General features: G+C 46.8%; 1 protein-coding gene across 4 annotated transcripts in view; it reads right to left on the reverse strand.

Moving 5' to 3' along the window:
* Positions 1-8,206: 8,206 nt before the first annotated feature.
* Positions 8,207-15,526, reverse strand: part of TAF1A (TATA-box binding protein associated factor, RNA polymerase I subunit A) — a 31,394-nt gene continuing 24,074 nt past the window's right edge. For 2 of the 4 annotated variants that reach the window (XM_050948575.1, XM_050948577.1), the window contains 4 exons: positions 15,201-15,267; positions 12,518-12,641; positions 10,864-11,024; positions 8,207-8,546 (listed from right to left, as the gene is read on the reverse strand). In XM_050948575.1, the coding sequence (XP_050804532.1) occupies positions 8,404-8,546; positions 10,864-11,024; positions 12,518-12,641; positions 15,201-15,267 (495 nt within the window). In that variant the 3' untranslated portion in view covers positions 8,207-8,403. The remainder of the gene's footprint in view (positions 8,547-10,863; positions 11,025-12,517; positions 12,642-15,200; positions 15,268-15,526) is intronic. The other 2 variants (XM_050948576.1, XM_050948578.1) reach the window with 2 other exon arrangements.

Raw genomic sequence — 15,526 nt, forward strand, 5'->3', positions numbered from 1 at the left:
CGGTGCCACCCACACTGGCTCCAGGGATACCCAAGCCCAGGGGTAAATCTGCCTTGGGACCATTCTGAGTGTCTCCGCCTCAGCAGTGCTGCTCCCCATTGCAGGGGACATCCCACCAGCATTCACCTGCACGGAGCTGTCATGCCTCAGACTTTGGGAGGTAGGTTCAGAGATGCCCTCTTCGGACTCTGGACCCTGGGACACCGAGGTGTGGCTCACCAGTAACCTGGCACAGACCTGCAGAGGCATGTTGCCCCTGGCATAATGCCCCTGGCATGAGTGTCGAGACAGACCCATCAGGTCTCCAACATCTCGGCACTGGTCTTGCGATTGACAGAACGGGGTCACCGGTCACCCGCCCATCACCAGTCACCAAGACACGAATCCCCTCAATCGGGGAGATTCTATAGACAACTCCAGATCCCAGTCCCACTCTAGATCCCGGTACAGGTCAAGCAGCATGAGGCGTAGATCGCCAGGGGTTCCGAGGGACAAACTCGTCAGGTTAGACAGGTTGGCATCAAAGCACAGCAGCCAGCACCACAGTGAGGAGGGGTGCCTGGCCAACTGGTCATGGTCACTCCGCAGCATCCATTCTGCTTACTACTCCGGTGCTGATCAGAAGTCCCTGGTAGCAGGATAGGCCCTGGCACCAGACCTCATCGGCACTGCAACTGACCGCATGGCCTCCAGGCCAATGGCCAGCAGCACGGTACTCCTGGAATCCATGCGGGTTCACCCAGCCTTCCCAGGCTGCCCGATCAGTGGCGGGGGCCTCAGACAGGCCATCGGCTACAGCATCCCACCCTCCGCCGGAGGTGGAGGCCTCACAGGGGAAGACATCCCCCCAGGCCCATGAGGACCTAGTGGAGCAGCCAGTTGGACCACCAGGGGATGTGGTGGATCCCTCGGTGCTGGCTTCGCCCTCATCATTGCCAGACAAAGCGATTATGGGTCCCCCTCACCCAGTTCCACAAGACGATGCCAAGAGTCATCAGGAGCTTTTGAAGAGGGTCACCTCTAACCTGGGGCTCCAAGCAGAGGAACTTGAGAATCCGTCAGACTCACTGTTTGACATTCTTTGCTCCAAGGCACCCATTAGAGTGGCTTTACCCCTACACAGGTGTATTGAAAATAATTAATGCCCTATGACAAACCCCCTCCTCCCTGCCACCTCTTTCAAAAAGGGCTGAGCGCAAATATTTTGTGCCAGCTAAAGGCCATAAGCATCTCTATACTCACCCAGCCCCAAACTCCCTCATAGCTGAGGCCTTTAACCAGAGCAAGAGGCTGGGTCAACCAAGGGCTACACCCACGAATAAAGACTTGAAGAGACTGGATCTGTTTGGGCGAAAAATGTATGCGTCTTCCAGCCTTCAGCTGAATGGCAACCACCAAGCCCTCCTTGGCCGCTATGACTACAATACATGGCAGTCTATGGCCAGATTCAAGGTCTCACTGCCTGAAGGATCTAAAAAAGAATTCCAGGCAATCCTCGAAGAGGGTACGGCTGCAGCGAGCGCGACCCCCTGAGCAGCCTTGGAGGAAGCAGACTCTGCGGCTCGCACCATGGCCTCGGCCATCTCCATGCGAAGGGCATCCTGGCTGTCCTCTCGGGTCTGTCAATGGAGGCTCAGCAATTGATGCAGGACCTCCCCTTCGACGGCCAGGCCCTGTTTGCAGAACAGATGGCCAGTAAACTGCATGGCCTTAAGGACTTCCGCACTACCCTGAAAACTCTGGGGCTGTATGTTCCAGGTCTAGCCCGTAAGCAGTTCAAACTACAGCAATCTCAGGGCCAAGGGAGTCAACCCCATCAAGAGCTCCCCCATAAGAAGAGTAGGGGCTACAAGCTCCGCCTGGGCCACCCACCTCCTCCCTTTGCCCAGTCGGGCTCAACCCACAATAAGCAGGGGGGCAAACGAGTGTTTTGAGAGTGTGCTCAAGGGCAAACTACCAGACTTTACCCCTGATCCATCTGTCCCACTGTTCTCCAACTGCCTCTCTTTTTTCCTCCCCGCACGGAAAGCGATAACTTCAGACTGCTGGGTCCTCAATACTGTCAGGGGAAGGTTATACCTCACAGTTTACTTCTACACCCTCCCCTTCCCCATCCCTCTTCGGGGACCCTTCTCACGAGAGTCTCCTTGTGCAGGGTAAAGGGATTTCTGCAATTGGGTGCGGTGGAAGAAGTTCCTCTTGCATACAGAAACAAGGGTTCTGTTCCCAGTACTTCTTAATCTCAAAGGCCACGGGTGGTCTGCAGCCCATTCTGGACCTGAGGGACCTCAACAAGTTTCTAAAGAAGCTAAAGTTCTGCATGGTCTCCTTGTCTTCTATCATCCCTCCCTGGATCTCGGAGACCGGTATGTTGCCCTCAATTTGAAGGACACATACTTCCACAAAGCGATCTTTCAAGATCACAGATGCTTCTTCCAGTTTACGGTGGGGCCCCACCACTACCAGTTTGCAGCCCTCCCATTCGGCCTGGTGACAGCACCCAGAGTGTTTACCAAGTGCATGTCGGTGGTGGCTGCTTACCTCAGGCGTAGGGGTAACCAGATCTATCTGTACCTTGACAACTGGCTAGTTGAGGACAACTCCAGGTCTCAGGTCCAAGAGGATGTTGCGGTGCTGCAAGCCACATGCCCCATGGGCCTACTGGTTCCAGTGCAAAAAGGACAGAGTGCATTGGAGCAGTGCTTGACTTGACCTGCACCAGAGCGTTCCTGCCACTAGAAAGGTTCCAGACGCTGACAGACCTCATTGCGGAGGTCTCCGCATTCCCCCTAACTACGACTGGGGTTTGCCTGGGTCTGCTGGGTCACATGGCAGCATGCACATACATTATCTGCCATGCTAGGCTCTGGATGTGGCCCCTGCAGCAATGGCTGGTGACAGTCTATTTCCAGTCCAGAGATCACCTGGACAAGCTCGTTACCATTCCCCCGATGGTACTTGCCTCACTGAGATGGCTGACCAATTGCATGACTGTCCTAGGGGGACTTTCGTTCAACACCCCCATCACTCCATCGAGTTGGTATCGGATGCCTTGGACTTCGGCTGGGGCACGCACATTGGCGACCTCCAGGCCCAGGGTATGTGGTCCCCAGAAATGACTTACACATAAACGTCAAAGAGCTCAGGGCTGTCCGCTTGGTATGCAGAGTCTTCCTACCTCACCTGTCGGACAAGGTGGTGAGAGTCCTGACAGTCAACATGGCCTTGATGTTCTATATCAACAGGCAACAGGGAGCACGTTCATCGACTCTCTGCCAAGAGGCACTATGTCTTTGGGACTTCTGCATGAGCCATGAAATCCATCTGGAAGCTTGTCATTTCCCTGGTGTCAAGAACATGCTAGCGGATCACCTCAGCAGGGACTTCTCCTCTCACCAAAAGTGGTCGCTCCACCAAGAGGTAACCTGCATGACCTTCCAGAGGTAGGGAACTCCCCAAGTGGACCTGTTCACCACCAGGCTAAACAGGAAATGCCGCCAGTTTTGTTCACAGCAAGGACTCTGATGCCTTCCTCCTGTTGTGGTCAGGGAACCTGATGGATGCGTTGCCTCCGATTCCACTCATCAACAGGGTCCAGGCAAAGATCAAGAGAGACAAGGCATTAGGTTCTTATGATGGCCCCAGCATGGCCTTGCCAGCACTGGTTTGGCACGCTCATGATCCTGGCAGTGGCCCCTCCCTGGCCCCTGCCCAGCCAACCGGACCTGCTATAACAGGACCATGGTCAGCTCCTGCACCCCAACCTCATGTCCCTCCATCTCTTGGCATGGAAGCTGCGTGGCTGAACCTAGAGGAGCAAACCTGCTTGAATAAGGTCCAACAGCTCCTCCTGGGAAGCAAGAAGCCTTCAACCAGACTGACTTACTTGGCCAAGTGGACGAGGTTTTCCCGCTGGGCATCCGAGTGTGGCTCCTCTATACAGTCTATCTTAAACTATCTGCTTCATCTGAGGAACCAGAGCCTGGCACACTCTTTCATCAGAGTGCATCTCCTGGCCCTCTCCGCTTTCCACTCAGCGATCCAGGGCCAGATGGTGTTTTTTCATGACATGACGGTCAGATTCTTGAGATGTTTGACTCTTCCCACAAGTATGGACTTCTGTCCTGCAGTGGGATCTTAACTTGGTCCTTTCTAGGCTCACCAGTCCGCCCTTTGAGCCGCTAGGTTCCTGCTCCCTTTCCCACCTGTCATGAAAGGTGTCGTGTTCCTGGTGGCCATGACATCGGCAAGATGGGTCTCTGAAATTAAAGCCTTGACCTCAGGACCTCCATACATGGTCTTCTACAAAGATAAGGTTCAGTTATGGCCCCACCTGGTCTTCCTGCCAAAGGTGGTCTCCACCTTCCATATGCAGAGCCAGCTCCAAGGGTTTGGCCTTCCCCCCACCCCGAGCAGAAGTAAGAGGCCCTCCACCAAATTGCCACCAAATAGCTGAAAATGCCGCCCCGCTCCGGCATTGCTGCCCCAGGCACCTGCTTGATAAGCTGGTGCCTGGAGCCGGCCCTGTCCATATGAACCAGGACATCTTCATGCCAATGTTCTGTCCCAAACCACACAAGACCAGTGAGGAGAGGCATCTTCGCACGCTGAACGTCCAGAGGACCTTGGCTTTCTACTTAGAATGTACCAAGCCTTTCCAAAAATTGACTCAGCTCTTCATCGCTACAGCAGATAGGATGAAGTGTCATCTGGAGTCCTCGCAGAGGATTTCCAATTGAATCACCTCGTGTATAAGGATCTGTTACAACCTGGTAGGGGTTCCGCCGCCACTGACTTGGCGAGAGCGTAGGCACCTCTCCGGGCGCACATCCGAGCCACAACGTGGTTCTCTGTTCACACGTTTACCTCTCATTGCCATCACTCAGCAGGCCAGAGACGACACTGGGTTTGGCAGAGCTGTGTTGCAATCTACACATCCGTGATATCCTACCCACCTCCAGGGGCACAGCTTTGGAGTCACCTAATATGGAATGGACATGAACAAGCACTCCAAGGACAGTTATCTTTTCTGTAACTGGTGTTCTTCAAGGTGTGTTGCTCATGTCCCTTCCACAACCTGCCCTTCTTCCCCACTGTCAGTTTCTGGCAAGAAGGAACTGAGGGGTGGGGGGAACTGGCGGTGCCCCTTACACCGCGCCAGGCAGGCGCCACTCTAGAGGGCACCAGGGATGGTCCCCTATGGATACTGCTAAGGGAAAATCTTCTGGCACTGGTGCATGTGGTGAGCACACACACCTAATATTGAATGGACATGAGCAACATATCTCAAAGAACATCAGTTAGGGAAAAGGTAACTGTCTTTTATAAGACACTCCCCCAAGGTATAGTATGTCACAGGGTGTTCCATGTTCAGTCTTGCCCATGAACAGGACTGCAAACAAGTTCTATAAGGTTTCTTCTGCAGAGTGGAAAAATCTTACACAATCCTACTACCTTTGTATCTCCAAATATGATGTCTTAAAGAGCACAGCATCACATGAAAAAACATCCGCAAACCTCTGTCTATAGCACCAGCCACTGAAGCAATATGGAAAGACTTTCCCAGTCTATTTATGCAACCATGCAGTGTAGCATGGTGGGTGTGGACGAGTCAACATACATACATACAGATGTGCTGGGAAAATGATGTTTGGAGAGGCTGAACTGTATTAGTGGTTTTTAGATTAAAGATATAGCAATCATGTTCAGTGTGACCAGATTCTGATATAGAATATCAGAGTTGGAAGGGCACTCAGGAGGTCATCTACTAAAACCCCCTGCTCAGAACAGGGCCAATCCCCAGACAGATTTTTGCCTTTGATCCCTAAATGGCCCTCTCAAGCATTGAGCCCACAACCCTGGGTTTAGCAGGGCAATGCTCAAACCAGAGCTATCCCTTCCCCGTTCAACTATGCTACAGTTCAACACATGATCCATAATGGCAAACAGCTATTGATTTTCCATGTTCCTGACTCTGATTCAATTTTCTAAAAGCTTCACATAATCTGCTACCAAGCCACACCTTCATAGATCTTTGGCTGGATGAGTGTGTTCTGTGATGTACTGTAAGTAGATTTGGAGGGACCTGGTTTTTATCGTAAACATCTGTAAGTCATACACACAAACCGATGAAAAAATATTTCCATAGATGATAACAAAGGCTACGATTTAGTCACAGAGGTCACTGCAGTCACAGATTCCGTGACTTTACTGGACCTCTGGTGACTTCTTCCACTTCAGCTGTCACCAACTGAAGCTAGGGCTGGAGGTGGGAATGAGGGCTCCTGCCCTGCAACTGGGCTTAGATGGCTGGAACCAGGACCCTGCAGCCCCTGCCCTGCGGTTGGAGGGAGATGACTGCATGCCCCTGTCCAGCAGCTGGGACTCTGCTCACACATCCTGGCTCCACCTAGGGTTTGGCAGGGGCTACAGCAAGGACCACGCACCCACCTTGCAGCTGCAGCCCGCAGCTGCGCCCCAGCCCCATGACTCAGCTGGGGGCTGCAGCAGGGACCGTGCACCCCTGCCCAGTGGCTGCAGCAGGGGCCATGTGCTCCTCGTGAGGCTTCCCAAGGCTGTGGCTAGGGCTTGGCACGGGCTGCAGATGGGGCCATGCACCTATCCCGCAACTGCGGTCAGTTCTGGAACAAGGGGACGTGCATCCCCCATGGCTGCACCACCCACTGGAGCTGGGGCTGTGTCCCTGCCATGGTGGGCGGCTCAGCCTGTCAGTCCCCCCCTCCCCCAGTTATTTTTAGTAAAGTCACAGACAGGTCACGGGCTCTGTGAATTTTTGTTTATTCCTCATGACCTGTCCATTACTTTTGCTAAAAATAACTGACAAAATCTTAGCCTTAATGATAACGTAAACTTACAGATGTGCAAAGCTAAGAAAAATACTGCTGGAAAACCTATTAGAATTTGATTTATGGTTATTTATTTTGTATATTCATTGTTATCAAACTAACTTTTTTAATCTGTGTCTAGCTATTACATAATTGTCTGACCTGCCTCCTAGTCATTCTTCTCCTCTACTCGGCACTGGTTAGGTCTCAACTGGAGTAGTGTGTCCAGTTCTGGGCACTACATTTCAAGAAAGATGTGGAGAAATTGGAGAAGGTCCAGAGAAGAGCAACAAGAATGATTAAAGGTCTTGAGAACATGACCTATGAACGAAGGCTGAAAGAATTGGGTTTGTTTAGTTTGGAAAAGAGAAGACTGAGAGGGAACATGATAGCAGTTTTCAGGTATCTAAAAGGGTGTCATAAGGAGGAGGGAGAAAAACTTGTTCATCTTACCCTGTAAGGATAGAGCAAGAAGCAATGGGTTTAAACTGCAGCAAGGGAGGTTTAGGTTGGACATTAGAAACTGTCAGGGCGGTTAAACACTGGAATAAGTTGCCTAGGGAGGCTGTGGAATCGCCGTCTCTGGCGATATTTAAGAGTAGATTAGATAAATGTCTATTCGGGATTGTCTAGACAATAGTTGGTCCTGCCATGAGGGCAGGGGACTGGAGTTGATGACCTCTCATGGTCCCTTCCAGTCCTAGAGTTTATGAATCTATTGTTCAACCCTGCTCCCACCAATTTCCTGCAACTGTGAAAATTTAAATCAATAAAAAATAGAAAAAATGCTTCAAAATAGATATTAGCCGGGACATTATTAAAAAAAAAAAACAACCAAACCACCAATTCTGCCAAGCCTAACCATAAGCCACTATTAATTAAGCCTATGTACTCCACACACTTTTTTCCTAGTAATTGATTCCACAGATTTCTCAGCATAGAAGATAATCTCTAGATGGTGTCAACCAGCAACATGTCTTGCTTACTTGTTTAAGTATTTCTCAGACTGCATTTCTTGTAGCATAACAAGTGAGAGGGTGGGAAGTTCCCCTATGGGAACACATGACTTGGAAAACTCCTGCTACAGCCAGACATTAACTATTTTATGTCACTGTCAATTTGACTAGATTTGAAACATGGCCTTGCTCCACTCCCATTAAAGGCAATTTCAAAACTCGTTTTGACTTAAATGGGAGCAGGATCAGTCTCAATGTCAGCAAGCCACAGGTACATTGCTCCACAATTACCTTTCCACAACTAAATACCTTTCAAATATGTTCTTGAGGCATCAGCTCTGCGTATTAAATCTCACATAAACAAATATGGACTAAAATATTAAAGAAAACAGATTCTCTTACCAATGGATTTACTCCCCTTTTATTATAAATAAGAATACAAACCAAGAATATGGCCAGCAATATGCTGAGTCTAGTACTGAGCTAGCAATCCACTCTCAAAGTTCTTTGTAGTGAGAACCTGTCAAGAAAAGCCCCACAGAAAAGCTGGGAAAATAATTTAGTATTTTTAATAAGAGGACCTTAAAGACATCTTGTAAACATCAAAGGTGCGTGCAGGAATCCAAAACACCAGATGCTCTCAAATGGGCAGAGCTGTGTTTCTTCACAAATTTCTTCACTGTTTGAAATTTTTCCTTCTTGGCTATGCAGCCTTGGTGTGAAACATATTTGAAGTATTTGCAATCTAAAACAAAAATGAAATGACGTTATAAACCACACTGTGATACAAACTGAAGAACATAAAATGCTTTCAATTTGCATTTGCATTTGCAATCAGGCATTTCCCTGAGCACAAATGTTCCCTTAAAAGAAAAGTTTCTATAATAGAAGTCACTGGCATACCTTGTGCATGCACATCTTATATCACCACTACCAAATAAGCAGTTATAGTATTTAGACCAAGAAAGTCTCCCACATATCCTCAAAGACAGTGATAAGTTAGGTGTAGGTAACTGTACATTTCATTGGGCTTCTCTGGCAAGTCTAATTTTGTAATGCCCTTCAGATATATTAGGACTTAAGAGTGCAAAAAAAGTTTATATACACACATAAGTCTAAATATTTAGTAAAACTAATGTGCCCTATTCGCTCTTCAACATGTGCACATTGCTTCCTTTGCTTAATGGGCTTCAAAAAAGTCATTCTACATCTGGAACTAAATTAGTTAACTGCCCACTTACTGGTAACAGCCAAATGTTCAGTGGCCGTTTGTTGGAAGTAAAAGTGGGTTCCCGATATCAAAAATAAGTCTGGAAGGTGTTAGTAATGGAAAAGCCAGCCCATTGAAGGTTGCCTTTCGCTGGAAAATCCGAGCTACTTCACAAACTTCAGACTAATGCCTCAACCATCTACTCTACTACTATGGGCAGAAGGGACCTTACTCAGACAGGTCTCACTCTCGGGGGCAAGGAAGAAGGTGCAGTGCTGCCTCCATGGCATTGTGCAGTCCTCCTTGCGAATCCACAGAAGGTCCTCTGCCAGAGTTCCAGAGTCAGAGTGCTCTGTGGGAGCAAGGGACCAGCCATTTACACTACAGTCATCCCCCATCCTGACAGCATGGATTTTTACCTGCAAGTCTGATTACAAGCTTATACTGTCTGCAGCTCCTCACAGCCATGAGGACACTGTGCCTCTTGAATACAGGCATATTTGTCGGGAAGATGAGGAGAAGTGGGACTTGAAGTGGAAGAACCTAGGGCTAGCGAAGCAAATCAGAGCTGTGCTCTGATAAGTCCCAAGTGATTCACCCAAACACAGCTCCACTCCATTCCACTTCTCCATCTTCCCTGTTTCAATTCCCCTTGTCCCACGTGTGCTCCATGAACTGCCATCAAACTACCCACCTCACATAGCTCTGCTTGCCTCAGCTCAATAGACAGAGGACTGCTATACTCCAGCGTCAAGGCTTATAAATCAAATCATTCTCCTTGTATGCAAATTTGGGCATACAACATTAAGAAGGAAAGCACTACATGCACAGCTTATATTCAAGTACTAGGAAGCTTGTTTGAATAATGACATGATGGTATCTCTCAAGCATACACATCTTTCTATACTGGAGACCTGACCGATATCCTAGTGGTCACTACAGATCTGTTCTGTCCTGAGAGTCAGCCACCCAACTAAACAACCATGCCCCTAAAAACAGTTTCCAGGCAAACCACACCCAACCCAAACCACACCTAGCTTCCTTAGGGTCCTATTGAGATAAGAATATAGTTCTTAAGTACTGAGTAGCTCTCCAGACACTCTAATAATAGACAAAGTATCAGAGGGGCAGCCGTGTTAGTCTGGATCTGTAAAAGCAGCAAAGAGTCCTGTGGCACCTTATAGACTAACAGACGTTTTGGAGCATGAGCTTTCGTGGGTGAATACCCACTTCGTCAGATGCATGTAGTGGAAATTTCCAGGGGCAGGTGTATATGTATGCATACATGTATATGTATATGTATATGTATATATATGCAGGCAAGGTAGAGATAATGAGGTAGTTCAATCAGGGAGGATGAGGCCCTGTTCTAGCAGCTGAGGTGACTAATAATAGACAACACTCAGGAAGTTGTTTCCTCATAGTATTTCTGGAATGACGGCTTCAGGGCTACTACCACTAATGCATCACCTGCTAATATTTCTTCTGGTGTTCCTAATCTTCTAATTTTATTGTTTATTAGCTCATTCTTATTTTGACTGTCAATGACTCAACAAGGGGCAGATAAAATCAAATCAATCATTCAAAGCAGGATGAATGTAGCTCAGTGTCATTTCAAGGGAACCATGGCTGTAGCAAGACCTGTGAGACGTGAACTACACCTCAATGGCAAATACCAAGCATTTTAGAACCTCTCTTGTATTCACCCTTGCAGGATCAAGCCAGCCTCCTTCCTTGAAATCACAAGGCTGAAAATTCTTCCAGAACACAAATCAGACACATCCCCTGCCATTAAAGCTTGAACTAGCCAATATTTCTATTCCACGGAGTAAAGAAGAAGATATAAAATTACCTCTTCCCAGCAAGATTCCAGCCACCAATGCTTTTTCACAAGCAAGATTTTCATTTTCCTGCCAATTTCTTTTCGCCAAGTAGTGGCTAAAGTGGAAAGCTGGCCACCAGTCCTTTCTAGAGTTCCACTCCTCCGTGACCCAGTCAAGATGCTTGCCCGAGCTGGAGAGAGTTAATAGGTTACAGCTAAACTTGAGTTGGGCGGGAGGAATCTTTTTTTTCTTTTTTAAATAAAGTGGAAGTTACCAAAGCATTGCTCTGAGTGCTGCACATTTCACATGTTGCTTACAGAGACCTGGAATGCATGTGGTATTCAATCCATCACACATTTGATAGAAAAAAGTGGCAGTGGCCACCGCAGGGCTGTGCAGCACTGCCAGCTGAAAAGAAAGAGTTACACTACAGAATGCAGCACCATCTCATTTAAAGTCTGCATGTTGGTACTAATTAGGGTTTGAAATGAAAAATAAACTAAATTTTATACAGAAAATGGAGTGACCTTTTAGCTTGTGTGCCAGTTTAGTACAATAGTAGTAAGCAAAATTTAATAACTAGATTTGCAAGAAGTCTGATAGCAAAGTTGTTTCAGTTTAAAGGGATGTGTAAATTTGAAGTGACGCCAGGGATGAATTTGTCCCAGTTGCCACTTAAGGGACTGACAAACTGGCTGTTTTATGAAGGTAAATTTTTCAATAAATACAAGAATTGTTCCCAGGTCATTTGGTTATACTTTGGGGTTGGCTCACGGGCTGGGAGATTGCAGATAAGGCTGATTTTTTTTAAACAAATTTCACTAAACAGAAATACCACCAAGACACTTCTGGTTTAATAGGCTAAAAGTGAAAATATCTTAACTGTCCATCCACGAGACTAGCAACATTGGTTGATCTTTAAATAAAATCACTGAACATAGGCCTACATGCTTTTCAACACTATTTTTACTCAACACCAGATCTATTTGTAAAAAAGTATGACATTTACAGGGTATTTTACAAAAAAAAGATATAAGCCTGGTCTCATAGAGCTTACTATTTGAGAAGCGTTTTTAAAAGGTAGAGCTAGAAACAACCTGGAGCACCTTTTACACACAAAACGTGCATACTATGTTAAAGGGCACCACTGACACACTCAGCCAGTATTATGAATGGTTCAGGTGAACAGTTTGCCTTTGAGGGAGTAGAGAAGCCTCCAGGATCACCCCTTTGAACACCTTTATTCACCACTCCTCTGAATTCTACTCATCATAGTAAACTTCTAACCAGGGTGGGCTGCTTGGAGATGGCTTCCTTTGGATTTGTAGTTTATGTCACTCAGCACTGGCTCAGAAACTCATTATTCACACAATGATCACCTTTAAAAAAAAAATTCTTGCAATATTCTAACAGCAGCAGACCAAACACTGTAGTATCGTCACTGAAAGATGCAGTGTTTGGGAATGCAGAGTGCTATAGGACATTGTATTAAAAGAGCACCCTGAACTACTACAGGACTTGGCAGTTTACTCTTCTGTTCAGTAACACGGCAAGTCTCTGAGAGGATAAGAGGACGGACAATGTTCTTGCTACCAAAGTGCATATATCTTAGTTTCCACATGGACTGACCCACTGTAATGTTTAATTCCCTTAGTATGGCAATACTAGATATACTATACTTACTTCTCCAGGATCTGTTTAATCTGTTTTGCTAAACAGCTCCAAGCTTTTACATGCTCCTTCCACCCAGCAAAATCTAGGAGCGTGAAAATAATCTCCAGCCCCAGTCTATGGTTTTTTCTTTTCCCTGGAATTAGAATCAGTCAAGTTAATGAACAATCCTGCATTCATTCATAAGACAAGCAGCAACAAGATCTAGTTCGTCTTCATTCTGCTGGCTGTGGTGAGGCCCTCTTCACAATTCCAGACCTGGTTCTTCCTCCTCCTACTGGAAACCTGGCAAGGTATATCTGTACTCAACAGCTGCTTAGTTTTTGGAACATAGCTTATATTGGAGCTGCTCTCTGTCCTTTTAATCCTGCTTAATGACTGCTGATTGAAGAGGCTCCAAGAGCAACCATCCAGCAGAATCAAGTTCACTCACTCATCCTAGACTGACTGTCTTACAGTGTGGCTGCTGCCAGGGCCGGCTCCAGGCACCAGCTAAGGAAGCAGGTGCTTGGGGCAGCCAATATCAAGGGACGGCATTCCTGCCCCTACTGCAGCGGAACGTTCAGGTCTTCGGCGGCGGCTCCCTCAGTCCCTGTTGGAACGAAGGACCTGCCGCCGAATTGCCGCTGAAGAGTGGAGCAGCGTGATTGCACTGCCACGGCTTTTTTTTTGTTTTGTTTTTTTGCTGCTTGGGGTGGCAGAAAACCTGGAGCTGGCCCTGGCTGCTGCCTCTGGTCAGCAGATCCCTAGAGCTCAATAATGATGCTCCTGACTGGTCAGTAGTGGTTGTTAGCAAAGATCATCTGCCCTTCCCGAGGGGACTGAACACACTGCTTCCGGTTTATTCCAAGTTCCCACAAGCCCACAGAGAAAAAACTGACTCAATCACAAATCCCCACAACAACCGAGTGTTAACATACAGACCTCCAGGCTAGTCCAACAAGACAACATTTACTACTGTTTACGAGATAGGATACTTTTCTCTTATAGTGAGACCCATGCTATGAACATAGTTCTTAAAATTTCACTTGCAGCATGTCAGAGTAAAATGATCAAGGAAGCAATGTTTGTTCCTCATTAGAAATGACTCACCATTACACATGGTAAAATACAATAACGAACAATAAATCTTAGCACACATGGAGGCTAGGTAGCACACTAATTTAAAAGCACCAACCTTTCTGCTCTGACAAACATTGAGCCCAAATCCTGGTCCCAAAAGCCAATGACAGTTTTGGATATTGAACTTCAGTAGAACCAGGAGTTCACTTTATAGCAGGCCTGCACAACTCGTAAAGCGGGGAGGGCCATATTACTCCAAAGAAAACAGCTGAAGGCCGAACCCTCCCCTCCCCGAAGTGCCACCAAAACACACACACCCCCAGCGCTCCCTGCCCACTTGGTCTGTCATCCCCCCCATGAAATAAGGGGAGGGGAAAAGGGGGACAGTTTGAAGGGATTTTCTGAGGCTATGAACTAAGCCGGGGAAGGGAAAGGGGGGCAGTGTGAAGGGATTGGATGTGACTGTCCAACACACAAACACAGGGGCCGCAGGGAGCCCTGGGGAGTGGGGGGCAGCGTGATAGGGGCCAGGGAGGGGGAAGGTCCCTGGACCAGAGAAGGAGGCAGCAGTTGGGGCAGGGCAGGTGCAAAAAACACACACACCCCTTCCCCCAGGGATTTCCTGGCTGTCCACAGACAGTTCAACCCCCCCTCCTCCCAATCACTACAGAGGCCACCCTGGGAGCAACCAGGCTAGGGTTGAGGATGCTTAGAACTACACAGGATCAAGTCCTTAATGCTCACTTGGATTGGAAAAGAAGAATGAATTTATTTTGTTCCCAGACTTAATAAAGCAGGCATTCCTCATTGAAAACATCATACTGGACAAATTTGGATTTTTAAACAAGACTATCTGAGTTATCAGAGCAGAAAAAAAGATCTGAAAAATTATCCTAATATATGAGATGTCCCCTGCCAAACTCTGATAATTCAAAAACAGCTAAATGGATTTTTCAAAAATATCGCGTGTGCTGATAACACAAGAGACACTTCAGCCGAAAAGGAAACTTTTTCAGGAAGACAAGTGAGGCAGGGGGAAAGGGAAGAAAAAAACTTGGAATTAAAGAACCATCACCACACTGCCTACATGCTACAATATACTACATTTCAGAGGATCAATTCAAGAGAAGAGTCTGACTTACATCGTAAGTGACTAGCACATCGAGATGGGGGCTATGTCAATTCTGGAGATTATTTTCAGATAGACAAAGATAAGATTCATTTGGAGAAAATGTGGGTTTTGTTCTTGAATCTAATGAATAATACATACTAAATTCAGGCAGAGTGCGGCACATCAATCCTTTCTGAAAGTCAAAGGCTCATTAAAGTATCACTTTGGGCACCTGACACTGAGGTACCCCAAATCATTAGTCATTATTGAGATCTTGGTTGTGTTGCCTACATACTCTGACAATTAGTGTCTGCACATTTTTATTTAGACAAGGATTTGTTTACAAAGGTTTGTAACTATCTGTCAATGCATCTGTCTTCTAGACTCCTGTCCTCCTTGCACCTTACTTTTTCTTTTAAATTTACTAAAACTACTTTAAACAGGGAAAAGCCAACAGCCATTCTAGGAAACTTGTACTTAGAATAACTTTAAGGAAAAGAACACGGGCATCTAAAGACTTACTTGATTTTTGAAGCATGGCATTATATTCTAACATTAATTCATGAGAGGGAACAATCTCGTGCAAAATCTGGAAAAAAAAAGTTTCTGTTATAGAATCTTCAAAAAGATTTGCAGAGTCCATACTTCTGCTTCACCATGATATCTGTTTTTTATTAAAATAAACATTTTGGTCCATTAATTTGGTCATACAGAACAACTTCAACAAATAACACTTAGGGCTAGATTGCAGTTTTAAGATACTTCCTATGATGGGGAGGCGCAGTATCTTGGTGGCAGGCAGTTCACAGAGGCGTTGTGCCCAATGCAAGCACAACATTTATCAGGAG

Source organism: Gopherus flavomarginatus, chromosome 4, assembly GCF_025201925.1.
Source record: "Gopherus flavomarginatus isolate rGopFla2 chromosome 4, rGopFla2.mat.asm, whole genome shotgun sequence".
Classification (NCBI taxonomy): domain Eukaryota; kingdom Metazoa; phylum Chordata; order Testudines; family Testudinidae; genus Gopherus; species Gopherus flavomarginatus.